The 16,374-nt window shown below is 38.7% G+C and overlaps 2 protein-coding genes across 2 annotated transcripts; both read right to left on the reverse strand.

The window, feature by feature from the left end:
- Positions 1 to 6,158: 6,158 nt before the first annotated feature.
- Positions 6,159 to 10,144, reverse strand: LOC114539801. The gene is made up of 2 exons (XM_028560377.1): positions 9,964 to 10,144; positions 6,159 to 7,837 (listed from the first exon to the last, which is right to left on the reverse strand). The coding sequence occupies exon 2, from the start codon at positions 7,833 to 7,835 to the stop codon at positions 6,159 to 6,161; it is 1,677 nt and encodes a 558-aa protein (XP_028416178.1). The 5' UTR covers positions 7,836 to 7,837; positions 9,964 to 10,144.
- Positions 10,145 to 10,540: 396 nt separating this feature from the next.
- LOC114539791 lies at positions 10,541 to 15,329 on the reverse strand. Its single transcript, XM_028560366.1, has 2 exons — positions 15,232 to 15,329; positions 10,541 to 12,481 (listed from the first exon to the last, which is right to left on the reverse strand). Exon 2 carries the CDS (start codon positions 12,477 to 12,479, stop codon positions 10,737 to 10,739), a length of 1,743 nt encoding a protein of 580 aa, XP_028416167.1. The 5' UTR covers positions 12,480 to 12,481; positions 15,232 to 15,329; the 3' UTR covers positions 10,541 to 10,736.
- Between the last annotated feature and the right edge of the window lie 1,045 nt (positions 15,330 to 16,374).

Raw genomic sequence — 16,374 nt, forward strand, 5'->3', positions numbered from 1 at the left:
AAGAAGTGTATAATAAACTTACAGCCTGTTATCATCGTAAGGATGTCCAGAAAAACGCCACTCGCGGAACGAAATATGACAATGGCTGGATTGCATTTCGAAAACATTTTTAATAGTGAGTGCAATTATGTACATTTGTTGAAACAAGGTAACAGGAATATTGCATTTTTGTCATGATGGAACCTTTTTTATCGTAAATGTTTACAGTGTTATCTTGTATCTTTGAATTTATCCACTGAATAGTGGATTTAAACTACATCCGGACCTTGTATAAATTTATCCAGTGGATAGCGATTTTCATCCGCTTGATAAAGTTATCCAAGCTTCGTGTAACGCAAATCACACGCTGGATAAAACTTATCCGTTGGATAGCGACTTATCTACCTTTCGAACAACCGACCCCAGTAATCTACTCGACTGCTCTAACTGTTGAACTATCAAATCTACAGAAATTCATGGCGAGTTATTTTATACTTTACACAAGATAGACCAATCTGGTCCAATACTCTACGCTTTGTCGGTTTACACTGCACTGGGTTTCACTAAATTGACACGATAATATACTTTCACGATATTCTTATTATTCATACAAACACAGCTAGGATTCATATCTTTAATTAAGCTACAAGCACAGGCTCGGTTTTTAGACATTTCTAAATAATAAAAAGATCAAAGATAGTCAAATTATAGACTTACCAAAGTTGACAAATAATGACAGAGTTTTAGCACTTTAACCATTTCTGCAATAGATTAGTAAAACGTAGTCATCGGTATCTATGCTCAAGAGAACACCTTTTGCTTGATAATATGTCGCAAAGTTTATTGCGTCGGTTGCAAACAAAGACAAAGTCAACACCGCTCCTAAAACAGACCCACGCAAAGCAGCGAAATCATGCTGTAGAATATTGTTCTTTTAACCAAACACACAATAATTGGCGTATTCCAAGTATTAACTACAGATTCCAAGTATATAGCTATAATGCATAGCTATAATGTCAATACCAATTTCAGTTTAACTTTTAGTATGATGCTGTGAGGATTTCAGACAGTCATATCTGTCTCAGACAGATATTGCAACTATTTGTCAGAAACAATTGTACTCATTTGTTTCGATATGGCTCATAAAACTGTTAGCGTCATTTCCTTGTACACAAGTTTTTAAAAATGTCAGCTAGATAATTAACAGCACCTTTCAATGCTTTATTTGCTCTCAACAGGTATGCATGGCATTATATCATTGTATTATGGTTTGCTCTAAGATTAAATTTTTTAAATTATGCGAGATATTGCTGTTGGTTTAGTCTCGTTTATGACTCAGTGTTCAAATTACACTTTGGAGGAGTGTAATAATGTCTCATACCGACCCCCCCCCCCCCATACGTACAACCCTGTGAAGAGTCAAATAATATGTAGTGTAACTAAAGGCCATGTTACACGGTGCAAAGAGATGTAAATTAGTGAAAAGTCTTGCAGAAGTAAAGTGCATGAAGTGTGATAAACCCAAGACTTTCGTTGTTCCCAAATATATACATCAAGAAATAAATAAATAGTTAAAACGGTGTATTTTGAAGTATAACAAAATTATAGCTATTATACCAAGAAATACTCATTCGATATTCTCGAAATGGGAAACACAAGAGATCGCAAAATTATTTAACGTCCGAAATATAGCCACAAATAAACAGCTGCTCGCGAGTTTTGAAACTATAAAATAATAAAACTATAAAAGATGAACGAAAACCTTTTTGACGTTCTGGCTTATACGCTTTTTCAGGAAAGAAAAGACTGTTCAGTATTTAGGCAAAAATGCACAATAGGTTTCCCATGCCCAGTTGTTAAGTTTGTAAATGATGACAAAAGTGCGAGTATAATGTTAGTTAGAATCACTATCCATTGGATAGTGACTATTTCATACTTATACGATTTAAACTCAACTTTCTAACAGTTCCAGTGGATAACTTTATCCACCTTTCGAGCAACCGGCCCCAGTTAATAGCGGTCTTTACTCATTGCTTTTGAACTCGTCTAGTCGATCAGGTGTTTGAAAAATAGTCAAAAATTTTGACAAGATTTCATCCCTGCACGCGAGGTTTGTAAACTTAGCACTCGTTTAACGGATGGAATTAGTATTCCTGCCAACTAGCCCCGAGAAGTTACTCACGTTGACATATATTCTCGTATTGGCAAAATCAACACTTTATTCCTTGTCGCTGGGGTAACTGATATTTCTCACGGCATCAGTTCATATGGCGTTTGTCACATCATGCATGCACTGACGTTGGCCTCTTCAGTATCCTGAATATCAGTTATAATAAACTTGATAAAGATAGGATAAATCAGACTTACCGAAGTTGGTAAATACTGTGATGTTCTTTTAAGTACACTTTTCCACTCACAAACAGCACGTATCTAACTGACAACTGACAACTAACAGCAACCATGGCAACCAAGAAATTGAAAACAGCAGGCGCCAGCTTTTCAATCTAGTTAAAATATTTCAATTATATCAGAATTTCATTAAAATAAGTCCATAATGAAATGAAAATTTCGTTTCTGCAGCACGGTTCAATATTTTTAGCGGGTTTTGGTGTTTTTGAAGCTTCATTTTGAGCAATCAGAAGAGCTTGTTTGAAAATTTTGTTACCGAGCATTAAGATTCTTGTGATTTGTTACGGGGAAGAATTAGAACTGCGACGCAGTTTTTGACATATTAACATAAATTATTATATTTTAACATTAAATATTAACGTTGTGTTAATAATTCATACGTGTGAAATTGCGTGATGCGAGTCAGTTCTTTGTGTTTTAAAAATTACTTCATTTTCAAGTACCGTCTTCAAGAAACGATTTTATTATCTCCACATCAGTAAGATATCGACATTTCTAAGCGCATAATTTGGTCGCTTGGTTACAAAACAATCATTTCGTGAAATGACGCCACTCTGCATGTGTTGTAGTTGTAAACACAGAGCGACAAAAAGGCTAAGAAACAAGTGATTGAACAGGTTTACCTGTAATCTTAGCTTAGCAGGAACAGCATATCCGAGCTCTAGGCGAAAAAAATTGTAGCTTGTTAAAGACAATATATACATATTTCACTGTCAGCATGGAGTTGAATTTCAGTCACAAATTAAACAATATTAATCTTTAATACAATCACATTAACATAAGAGGGATTTTGGCTGATGAAAAAACTGAGTTTTTACTCTGTTTCTCGTTGCATTTTACATAGTTCTAGACATTCCAAGATACGTTTGTCTCAAACGTTCAAAAACTACCTTCAAATTTGGCTGCAAAGATGGCGGCCAAATTAGCGTTCCAGGTTTTATTACAGTTCACTGGCTTGAGGACGTGACATTGAACTATATATGTAAACTGGAACGCTAACTCCTGACAAACATCCCTACATTAAGTAATTTAGCTTGTAGGTACACCACGTAAGTATTAAATACTGCAACGCTTTCGGGTCTGTTAAACCGGGCCTTCATCAGTGCAATTACCTGAATAACACACGGTTAACGGACCGAAAGCTTTGCAGTATCAAATACTTAGTGTTGTACCTACAAGCTAAATTACTTATCGACTGTCACCATGCAAACATACAAGAATATTATCCCTATATTAGTTTTAAGCCAACAAAGCGATCGTTCAATTCTATCAATTCAATTCTAAATTACTAAAACTATCACGTTAACAAAGAAACATATACACAAACTAAAAACAACTGGAAAAATAAACTTACATAACAGACCCGCTTCTTGAGGCGATGTGCAAACCACGACATAAAGTTATTAAGGACCTTAAGCATGTAGGATGGGAACACGACGACGGCAGCTATCAATACAATGCTTCATTGAAAAGAAATGAATTATTAAATACCTATGGGAGTTTTAGACGTGATCTACGTTCTGTTTACAACGGCAAAACGTCGTTTATTACGTCCTTTGTACAGGGTGTCCCAAAAAAATGTCCCCTCTATTGAAATCAAGCCTTTGTTCGAATCTGATTGCCTTAATATTATGATAAACCCAATTGAAAGCAAGACGCTTTATTTGAATGCCTCAACCTAATAAATATGCTGTTTACACACTACTGCGTTGATCATGCATTCAAATTCCAACAAAAGCTTCATTTCAATAGCGGGGACTTTTTTTTGGGACACCCTGTAGAACGTCTGCATTTCAGGAAACCAGTAAGCGCTACCTCGAATATACATTAGGCTCTATAGAATTGTCCCTAAACGTAAACACGATGTTTTCAACGTCTTATATCTCTTTATATTGGTACAGTTGATAATAAAGAAGAACGCTTAACCATAACATTAATTTAAAGGAGCATTCCAACCACGTCGTCGTCGTTTTGCCGTCCTACATGCTTAAGGTCCCTATTAGGTTTTCGTTTATAAGTATTTCGTAGTCGAACGTTGAGTGGACATTAGTGCAACTACGAAATACTTATAAACGAATAGCTTAAGTACTTTACGACACGAATTTTAAGTGCGACTGTGCCTTACGAATGCACAGAACCAACGGATTGAAAAAGGATTATTTTCGCATGCCTCAAATCGGAAATTATTACCGCGTAATATTCAACAGTTATTCTGCGAACTCGAGTCGTATATGAGCTGATAGTGAGCGACGAGAGCGAGCAGAATAACTGTTTTATTATATACACAAACTTTGTCGCCCTTTCGGTGCATTTTGGTGTGCTATTATCCACTAAAGTTTGGATTTCTATTTCACTCAACTCCCTAAATCTTTTCGCCATTTTGTTTACTTTCTCTACTAGACAGATATGAGCTAATATCTGTCTAGTAGCCAAACAATGAAATTGCAGCATACCTCATATCTGGCGCTTGTGTATATAATATTATCCGCTATTTAACTAAAGGTTCCTGTTTTAATGAAGCTGAAAGCTGCTACAGTCAACTTTTCCGAAGCGAACTCATTGTACGTTGAATTTCAGTCACTTTTCGCCATTTTCACGTCGTCTTTAAGGGGTTGTTCACACGAGCCCGGTCGGTTACCCGAGATTCAACGAAACGTGAGATGATTTTGAGGTACTGAAATTAGTTCTTGTGAAACAAAACAAGCTCATGCTATTGTCCGAATGATTACACGACTACCAGGATCATGTTATTGTCCGAATGACTACACGACTACCAGGATCATGCTATTGTCCGAATGACTACACGACTACCAGGATCATGTTATTGTCCGAATGATTACACGACTACCAGGATCATGTTATTGTCCGAATGATTACACGACTACCAGGATCATGTTATTGTCCGAATGACTACACGACTACCAGGATCATGCTATTGTCCGAATGACTACACGACTACCAGGATCATGTTATTGTCCGAATGACTACACGACTACCAGGATCATGCTATTGTCCGAATGACTACACGACTACCAGGATCATGTTATTGTCCGAATGATTACACGACTACCAGGATCATGTTATTGTCCGAATGATTACACGACTACCAGGATCATGTTATTGTCCGAATGATTACACGACTACCAGGATCATGCTATTGTCCGAATGACTACACGACTACAAGGATCATGTTATTGTCCGAATGATTACACGACTACCAGGATCATGTTATTGTCCGAATGATTACACGACTACCAGGATCATGTTATTGTCCGAATGATTACACGACTACCAGGATCATGTTATTGTCCGAATGATTACACGACTACCAGGATCATGTTATTGTCCGAATGATTACACGACTACCAGGATCATGTTATTGTCCGAATGACTACACGACTACCAGGATCATGTTATTGTCCGAATGATTACACGACTACCAGGATCATGTTATTTACTCCTTTCAATACATCAAAATCACATTACGTTTCGTTGAAACTCGGCTAAAGGCCATGTTACACGGTGCAATTTTTCTAATTGCAACTTGCAATGCAATTAAGTACGAAATTCGTCATTCTTGCGCGTTGTTTGCTTACGCCATCAGTCAAAACTCGTAGTCGTTGGGTTTTCGAGTACGAAATTTGCCAACAAACGATATTTACTCAAAAATCCGGTGACTGCGAGTTTTGGCTGATGGCGTAAGCAAACAAGGCACGAGAATGACGAATCTCGTACTCGTATTCACTGCTAAAACTCCAAAATACGTTGCCTCAAAGCGGCGAAACCACAGCGGTTGCTTTGGTTCTCATCTTCTTCATAGCTCGAGCAGCTTGCCATGCGTTCGAGCGAAAATCGTAGAACTCCACGGAGTTGTAATAACCACCCATTACGATAACCACACCATCTACCAGGACGGCTGATAAATACTTTCTCTCGTGAATCATACCGGGCAGCTCAACGCTTTCCCCAGTCTCCGTGTCGTACATTTGAACATCGTTTATCACTTTATGAGTTGACATTCTGCCTTCACGAAAGAACCTTCCTCCACCGAGTACCATAATCTTCTTCCCTATCGGCACCATTGCCTGACCTGATCTTGTGAATGGCAACCTGGGCATATTCCAGCAGTCCTTTTTAACGAGGTCGTAAAAAAAGATGCTGTCGTAATCTGGCGGTTGTCCTCCAAATATGAACAATTTGTCGTCGAGAAGTTCCGCTTTGTACGGGGTGTTGTGAAATAGAGTCCTCGTGTAGGGTAGGATGCACAATTGCTTTTTAGCATAAGGAGGGATGAGGGACATCTCGAATAGCTGGCATACGAAGTTTTCCGATTTATTCTCGCAGAAACGAACGAGTATCAGCCTTCCTTTATAAACAAAGGTTTGATGCTCTGACATCGGAACTGGAAGTTTGGCATCTGACATTACCCACGTCGCAGAAAGCTGATCAAGATGTAAAATCTCAATACTGTCAGTGGGTACCGGATCTTTTTCACTAGGAATGTTTCCACCGCTGACGATAACTTGATTTTCGAAGACGACAGATGAAGCATCAGAACGCGGAACGATCATCGGTGCCAGCTCAATCCATTTTCCCTCTTTACAGCAGAACTTCTCTACAGAATTCGTGATTTTCTCATCAAAGCTACAACCGCCCATGATGATAACGTCATGGCTGATTGGTGGACCATGTTGTTGGTTTGAACCTTGGGTATTTTGTGAACTTTGGGGATCATTGAAAATACTCTCTACTTTCGCGTCGAGATTGCCCACCAGCATATCTTTAACACCTTCTTTCATTCGTTCCACCAGAGCTGCCATTTTTCCATCCAACTCTTTGGCATTTCTCTCAGCCGTTTCTTGATCGCGTTTCAACTTGCCAATCCGTTCTTCAGCATCCTTGTTTGACTGTACCTGATCTTGTTTTAACTTCTCTATCTGTTTTTCCATATTTTCTTTCACCTTCTTCATCTCTTTCTTCAATTCCGCGCAGCCATCACACTCCACCTTCCTAAACTCGCACAGTTCAGTTTCATGGTGAAGTTTATCTCTTTTATTGATCTCCGCGCCACAGCCTTCATTTCCACAAGTCGCTGGTCCATACTCGCACTCATCCTCGTGATTTTGAAGCCTGGCGAGCTGAACAAATTCAGGACAACCACGCTCGTTGAAGCCACATTTGATTCTCAACTCTGAGATACAATTCAGCAGCAATCTCGGAGGTTGCATCAGCGTCTCAGGTGTCAGTACCTCCATGCATTCTGGGCATGTGTGAGAATTCTCAAGATGTTGACCGATGCAGCCGAAGCAGAAGTAATGCTGATTCCTGCCACAACTCTTCGGGTTTTTCAAGACGTTGAGACAGATGGAGCATTTGAAATTATCGCTAACAGGAAGTTCAAAAAGTTCCTCATCATAACCTCGGTCTCTGGCAAACATCGACGCCATTTCTGCGAATTGAAAGAAATTTGCTGGAATTAGTTGACAGAACTTTTTTTCATTATGAGTGACGTCTAAAAGGCGCTTTATTTTATACGGTAAAAACGGCAAGACCGGTTCTCTCGTATTTCAGCATAGACAGATTACTGGTATTAACGAAAAATACAATTAGAGGGTTAATAGACGATGGCGTATAGCCCGCCGCACACGAGAGCTATCAGCCGAGCTAACGACCACGCGAAGCAGTTAACTCAGCCTGAAAACTATCCGCACACGATAGAAACTTGCCTCTCGAGGCGAATTCCTAACGAAAAACTATCCGCACACGAGAGTAACTTGCTGAGCTAACAGCCTCGCGAGGTCTTTACCTCAGCTAATAGAGAGCTTAAGCAAACCACAGTTAATAGAATACACATGGTTTGGACCGACGACATAAAACTACAATACAACTCATTAACTATGTTGAGGTAGATTTGAGCAAAAAATTGTTCCTTTCTCATCACATGTCTATTGTATTTTGCACAGATAAACCAATAGCAATTTTATAATTAACATATTTTTCAAGTCAATATTGAGGAGCTTAGGAAGGCAAATGCCATTGGTAAGTTTGGCCAAAATACAATAGACACGTGACGAGAAAGGAACCATTTTTTGCATAAACGTGGACAATAACATAGTTAATGAGTTGTATTGCACTTTTATTTAGTCTCCAGACCATGTATATTCTATTAACAGTGCGCAAACAGGACGGCACCTTCGTAATACCGTGTAATAAATGGCGTTGTTTCGGCTTTTGCTACCATTTATATGCATAGATTCAGTAGCAGATCTAGGGGTGTGCAGAATAAATTACACAGCTTCATTTTAAATTCAAAACACCTTAATAACAACGCTATTTGTTATAGGTTTGAAAAGAATATTTTAAAATCTACCAATGCGATTCCGATTTTGAGCTGTAGTAATTTATTCTGCACACCCCTAGATCCGCCACTGCATAGATTAGCAGAAGCAGAAGCAACGCCATTTCTTACAAGCCATTACGAAGGTGTCGTCCTGTTTGCGTAAGCTCTCTACTAGCTCTCGTGGGAGGTGGGCTTAAGGCGCTGTCATACTATGCAATTTTCCTTGCAACTTACAATGCAATTATAATTTTGAGCGGTGTTAATTAGTAAAGAGTGTTCAAAATGCTAAGAAAACGTTAGCAGATCGAAAGAAATGTTCGTATTTGACAGCTTTAGATCCCTCAGGAGTAGAATTGCATTGCAAGTTGCAAGGGAAGTTGCATAGTGTAACATCGCCTTTAGTTCCTCCGTTCGGTGTTGCGATGTGTTATCGATAATCGATTAAGTCTGGTTTCCATTTAGTCCCAATTGTCGTGAACACGTCGCTTTCACCGATGGGAAATAGTCCGAATGTGACTTAATGTAACTTTATAATCTGTATTCATATCGGTCATTGTTGACTGCACACTTAGAAATATTCTATCACATCAACCACCTTGACATGTTCACGAGATTCACGATGAAATGGCAACCAGTCATTAGTACGAATTATTTCGCTATACGTTTCAACCCTGGATAAATTGATTTTAGCCACAGCTATCAAACGACTCTATTGTTTACAATACGAGCCCTTTGCGATTCATTTCAGCCAAGGTTGCAGTTTGTACTCGAACTAAATGGCATTTGCTACATTTAAATAAGGCCCATAGTCATTGCAAAGGCACACGTTACTTTAGTTGTGTGGTTAAATTCAACCAAACAATAATACAAAGTCAGTTTGTCGCTACTAAAAGCTAGATTTCAATATGACCTCTCATATGACCTCCATTTCATTTTGCATCAAATGTGGTATAACAACTGCCAAAATAGACAAAACACTTCTCGTCCTGACGAAGGCCCTCAGGTCGAAACGTCGAGAAGTGTTTTGTCTATTTAGGCAGTTGTTATACCATATTTGATGCTAAGTTGTCAGTTGAAGACGCTGCCACGCTGCTCCTTGGTTATATTGAACTTATGCTCATATCATTGTTTATATTATGATGCAATTGTGCTAAGCTTTGCGTCGTAATTGCTGTCTATTCCGGGTTCAGAATTGAATACAGACCAAAGTGATAAAAATTATTAAACAAACTTACCATAACTCGTCGTAACCAACTAGATTGCGCCTCGCAAATTTGCTCGTTCTTTCGATAAATCAATCTTTGGCTATCAAATGAAAGACTTCCGAAGTTCAACAAGTGTCTCGTGACAAATTGATGTTTCCGTGTACCATAATAGGACTTCATTTGAAAGCACTCATTTCCTGCCCAGCGAAAGACCTTTCTCATAAAAGCGGTTTTTCACTATGCGGAAATTTCGTTCGATCGAAAAATTCAGGAAAAAATATGGTTGATTAGTGTAAATCCTAATCCTTAATTTGATCCTAATACCTAAAACTTTTGAACCGTAAATTTCTGACTAAACCAGATCCGGGCCTGGGCGATGCGTTACGTCATACTATCTTACGTTAGTATGACGTAACGATTAACTTTGTTTTTTAGAAAAAGCATTCCTTTGTAAAGTGAGACATCATGAAAAAATTTTAAAAAAAATTATAAAAATAAAAATGAGAAAACTTTATATAAGTTTATTCATTGAACAGAATGTTTCACAAAATAATTGTAAACAAAATCTAATTAACTAATTAGTCTTAAGTCAGATGATAATTGCTGATGAAAAAGTAAATCTTAAATCAGATGATAATTGCTAAAATAATGTCAATTGATATTAAATCACTAAATTATAGAGATATATTCCTTTGTATACAGTTCATGTGCAGTCATATTTTTGCTTCGTCTTTTTTGGCTGACTTTTCAAAACAACAGAGTTTTGACGAAAAGTTTATCAAAGCAGGAACAATACGATAGTTTTACAACGGGGAGACAACCGCTGTTAGCCCACGCTTGGCATATTTCATGGCTTTAAAAAAATGCCAAGCGTTTGTGCGAAAATCGTACAATTCCACTGAGTTATCCTCGCCACCCATTACAATGATCACGTCATTAGTCAGGACTGCCGTGCAGTCATTTCTTTCACGTGTCATGGGTGGCAAACTCTGGCTTTCTCCCGTCTCTGTGTCATATATCATGACATCTTTTGATTTCTTTTCAACCATTTGCCGAGCATGGAAGCCGGGAAGCTGACTCTGACTTTCCTCTAGCTTCCATCCTCCTAGTAAGATAATTTGATCGCTTCGAATCACCGTCGACATCCACCAGCCAGGATGCGGTAAACCAGGCATTCGTCTTAACTCGTTCGCGAGAAGGTCGTAAACAACAACATTACCATAATTAGAAATTCCTGGACCGAATATGAATAGGTTGTGGTTGATGAGTGATGCTGTATAATAGTTGCAGATTTGCTGAGAACGTATCAAATGAAAGGCATACAATTCTTTGGAATCATGTGGAGGAGTTAGCGAAACTTCAAAAACCTTGCAAGTGTAGTTATAAGTAGAATAAGACTTGTGTTTAATAGGACCATCACGAAATCTATAAAAAATAACCACTTTTTTCTGATAAACAAAGGTTTGATGACAAAACATAGGCTTAGGAAGTTTAGCATCCGACATTGCCCATGCCAAAGGGCGTTGATCAAGACTCAAAATCTCAATACTGTCGATGGGAATGGGAACATAACTCCCCTTCGAAGATATTCTTCCACCGCTGACAATAACTTGATTTTCGAAGACAACTGATGAAGCATGAGAACGTGGAACGATCATTGGAGCCAGTTCAATCCATTTCCCCTCTTTACAGCAGAACTTCTCCACAGAATTAGTGATTTTCCCATCGTCAGCTTTTGCGCCACCAATTATGATAATATCGTGGTTGATAGGGGGGTTATGACGGTGGCTTCGCTGAACAATATGATCTTTATTTTTGGTGTCTTGCTCCGGTCGGGAATCACTTTGGGTATCGCCGAAAATTCTTTCTACTTCTGCGTGAAGGCTGACCGCGAGGATGCCTTTTACGCCTTTTTTCATTCGTTCCACCAGAAGCGCCACTTTTTTCTCAAGCTCCATTTGTTTTTCATTTGCTTTCCTCTGCTTTTCTTCCACATCTTTGGCTGCCTTCTCTTGATCTCGTTTCATCCTGCCAATCTCTTTTTCCATATTTTCTTTCATCCCCTCCATCTCTTTCTTCAACACCTCACAACCATCACATTCCACCTTTCTAAACTTACAGAGTGTGGATTCATGGAGAAGTTTATCTCTTTTATTGATCTCCGCGCCACAGCCATCATTCCCACAAGTTGCTGGTGCAAACTCACATTCATCCTCGTGATTTTGAAGCCTGGCAAGCAGAACAAATTCAGGACAACCACGTTCGTTGAAGCTACATTTGATTCGCAACTCTGAGATACAATTCAGCAGCAATCTCGGAGGTTGCATCAGCGTATCAGGTGTCAAGACCTCCATGCATTCTGGGCATGTGTGAGAATTCTCAAGATGTTGACCGATGCAGCCGAAGCAGAAGTAATGCTGATTCCTGCCACAACTTTTCGGGTTTTTCAAAACGTTGAGACAAATGGAGCACTTGAAATTATCGCTAACCGGATATTCGAAAAGTTCCCCATCATAACCTCGGTCTCTGGCAAACTTCGACGCCATTTCTGGAAATTGAAAAGAAATTTTGCATCATTTAGACAGAATTTTCTTGTAATGTGTTTGACGTCTTAAAGCCGCTAACAGGCTGATATCTATTGTAGGGGGGGGGGTTGAATATGAAAGTGCTGGTTACGGCAAAGCCCCTGGGTGACATTCTTGATCAGGGATACACTATAGTTACGTAATGTTATGATAATCCCCTGGTATTTACCCGTAATGAATCGTTCACATCTATCTTTGGAAATTGCAGCAAAAATCGCTAATGGACAGATATAGATATCGATAGTTACAATCTGATATCACCAGCTAAAACCATATCACCGATACTACCAGCTAAGAGCATATTTATTTATGTATCAAAATGATGAAAAAAACGCTCTATGGTGAGAATATAAGCCAGCCGGTTTCTCAGGTTAAGGATACATGATCGCTATTCGCTATTAGTGCTAACTAGTCGTAATGTAAACAAATTTTTCGTTTACTGATTCTGAACTGTGGCATTTTTGAAATACGACTTCGTTTGCAACGCATCTTGTTCGCTATAGTTTCTTACAAAGAGATAAGCGACCAAATGCAGTTTTTGTGCGAATTCGCTTCTGCAAAAATACTATAACGGTATTCCCCGATATTCACCTCGCGTTCGGCGAATAATTGTTAATTGCAACCGATTGAAAACAATTATTCGATGCGGTTTTGTGATATGCTAGCAGATAACTGAATTTTGCGCGATTTATCTGTCAACTATTAGCCAATCAAATTGCTTTTACTACTGTAACGTATAATAATACGGCTTAAAATGCCTTTTACACAAAATGCGATTTTCACACTGCCCGTGTCGCAGTGTTATGCACGGTGAAAGAAAATTTCGATTTTATAAAATCGAAAAATACTTAGAGCCGTTTGAATGTAAATATTTTTTACCCTTGACCGTCGTTACAGGACACTGGAACTAGAGATTTCGGTGACGTCACGCAAGTGAGCCGCTGCAGACTCACTGTTTATTGCTGGGGTTCTTTGCTATGTTTACTCCGGCTACTGTGGTAACTGAGTCTAGGTTTTGCGATTTTTTTTTTCGTGTCGCAGGCTTAGTCTTCCGCGCGGAAGTGTATCTATATAAGCTCAGTTTCAGTGCAGTGTATTTACCGGCTACATAACCCTATCTAATCTAGCTATCTGTCTGTCTGATGACAGTGATTATCAATGTAAGGGATCAAATTCTTTAAACAGTGCACAATTTGTACGTTCACACACCAGGCATGTTGTAAAACATGGACTGGACTGGACTTGTAAACTATGGACTGGACTGAACTGGACTTGTAAACTATGGACTGGACTGGACTTGTAAACTATGGACTGGACTAGACTTGTAAACTATGGACTGGACTGCACTGGACTTGTAAAACATGGACTTGTAAAACATGAACTTGTAAAACATGGACTTGTAAAACATGAACTTGTAAAACATGGACTTGTAAAACATAAACACCAATCTTCGAATATATTGGTTTCAGCTCATTAAACACACAAAAACACATTACAAAATATCTTGCCACTCTCTGCCCCAACCTTTATTTGCCGTCGAAATGGACGACTTGCGCTTTAGACTAACTTTTGATCGAAGTAACTAGAGGAAAATAAATCACCCCAGCTAGAAAGATCTTACTTAAATTAGTAAAACTGCCAAGTTTGGCTGCGAAATTTTGTAAAATACGGAAAATATAGCCACGCGAAGTTGGCAAATTTTGTATACTTTTGTATTACGACCGGAAATGTGTAACTAATTTAGTTACACATTTCCGCACGTAATACAAAAGTATACAAAAATCGACAACTTCGCATGGCTATATTTTCCGTATTTTACAACAATTTGCAGTCAAACTTGGCAGTTTTACTTATTTTAGTAAGCTCTTTCAGAAAATGTCCTTTTTATCGCCGAGGTAAAAAATTAGTCTAAAGCGCAATTCGTCCAATGGACGGCGATAACGAAATAGAAACCGTCTACTATTTACAGGCATACATTTGTATCATATATAGTTAGATTGTGGTAATTAGCCTTTCTCACGCTGCTACTTTTGGGGTACTGTGATTTTTTGTAGACGATTATAATGTGAAAAGCAATATTTCAGAACAAACTATACCTATTCAAGAAGTAAATTAATACCTCAAAATCATCTCACGCTTCGTTGAATCTCGGGTAACCGGGCTCATGTAAACAGCCCCTAATGCAGCTTGCTTGAAGCCTTTACACTCTCGACAAACGCAACCTATCGACATCGTCAAAATATACCGACTTAGTTTCTCCGTCCAAAGCTGTGCTGTGTTGTCAACTAATAACGAATTGCGGTTTGTTTAGCCGTAGCTTTTAACCCTGGGTTTATTTTAGCCAAAGCCATCAAACGATTCTATTGTCTACAAATTGCAATACGAGCTCTTCGCGATTTATTTCAGCCGAGGCTCATTTGCGCTGGTACTAAAATACCTTTGCTTCATTTGAATAAGACTCATAATCATTGTAAAAGCGCACGTTGCTTCAGAAAGTGCTCTTTCACGATGGCTATAAATTGAACCCATCAGTAAGCCAAAGCTGTGTGCTAAGGCTGCTAAGCCTAAGAGCAAAAATAGATTTTAATCTGATCAACAAGGCTAACAAATGTTTATGCTATGCGATTGTGCTAAGTTTTACGTCGTAGTTGCTGCCTATTCCGGGTTTAGAATCGAAACAGAGCAAGTGGTAAAAAGAATTAAACAAACTTACCAAAAATCGTGGTAACCAACTACATTTCTCGTCGCAAATTTGCTCGTTTTTTCGAGAAATCAATCTTCGGCCATCAACCAGAAGACTTCCGAGGGTCAGAACGAGTTGCGCAAGTGTCTCGTGACAAAACTCATGTTTCCGTGTACCATATTAGGGTCTCATTTGAAAGCACCCATTTTGTGCCTGGCAAAAGGCCTTTTTCATAAAGCCGGAAGAAAGAAAAATTGAACTTTTTAAAGTTATTCAATAGTTTTCTCTTTGATAGCGATACAGAAATGCACAATTGTGAACCAGTTATTAGATCTTCGGCTTGAAACTTCACTGATAAACACCAATTTCTGCGTTGTTCAATGAATGGCGACTACGAAATAGACTTATTTGCGTTTGTTTTACTATTTCATACATGTAGTGTGTTCTAAACTAAACACATTTTAAAATTGCAAAATCAAGTTCTAAGATTGCAAGATTACGGGCATTCATTTTCCGAACTTCCAAGTTTCGTTCAATTTTGCCAAGAATTTGATTAGGTATCTACGTATAACGTAATGTCGAAAAACGGATAAAGTGTTATAACATGTAAATGAGCTTGTAGGTACACCACGTTAGTATCAGTTAATACTGCAATATTGAACTGACGAAGGCCCGGGTTAACGGACCGAAAGCTTTGCGGTATTAAATAGGTCCGTTGGAGTTATGCGTTTTATTTTGATGAATGTCTACTATAGTAGACACGTAATTGTATAGTTTTGACTTTTGATTGTTTATTAACACTGATGCTATTCGATCTATATATACAATATTAAGAATTATAAGTAAAGTAATGGGTGGGGGCAAAATGCGGATACGGATTGCGGATGGGAAAATGCGGACGAGAAAATGCGGATGAGGGGATACAATGCGGATTGGAAAAGCGGATGAGGGAATAAAATGCGGATGGAAAAATGCCGATTAGGGGATAAAGTGCGGATGGGAAAGTGCGGATGAGGGAATAAAATGCGGATGAGGGAATAAAATGCGGATGTGGGGATAAAATGCGGATGGAAAAATGCCAATTAGGGCCATAAAATGCGGATGGGAAAGTGCGGATGAGGGAATAAAATGCGGATGAGGGGATAAAATGCGGATGGGAAAGTGCGGATGAGG

The sequence above is a fragment of the Dendronephthya gigantea genome, unplaced genomic scaffold, assembly GCF_004324835.1.
Source record: "Dendronephthya gigantea isolate DGI-Jeju-01 unplaced genomic scaffold, DenGig_1.0 000218F, whole genome shotgun sequence".
NCBI lineage: Eukaryota > Metazoa > Cnidaria > Anthozoa > Malacalcyonacea > Nephtheidae > Dendronephthya > Dendronephthya gigantea.

Excerpts from the sequence above, each read along its gene's own strand:
- LOC114539801 (XM_028560377.1), bottom strand. The coding sequence starts at position 7,835 with ATGGCGTCGATGTTTGCCAGAGACCGAGGTTATGATGAGGAACTTTTT.
- LOC114539791 (XM_028560366.1), bottom strand. The coding sequence starts at position 12,479 with ATGGCGTCGAAGTTTGCCAGAGACCGAGGTTATGATGGGGAACTTTTC.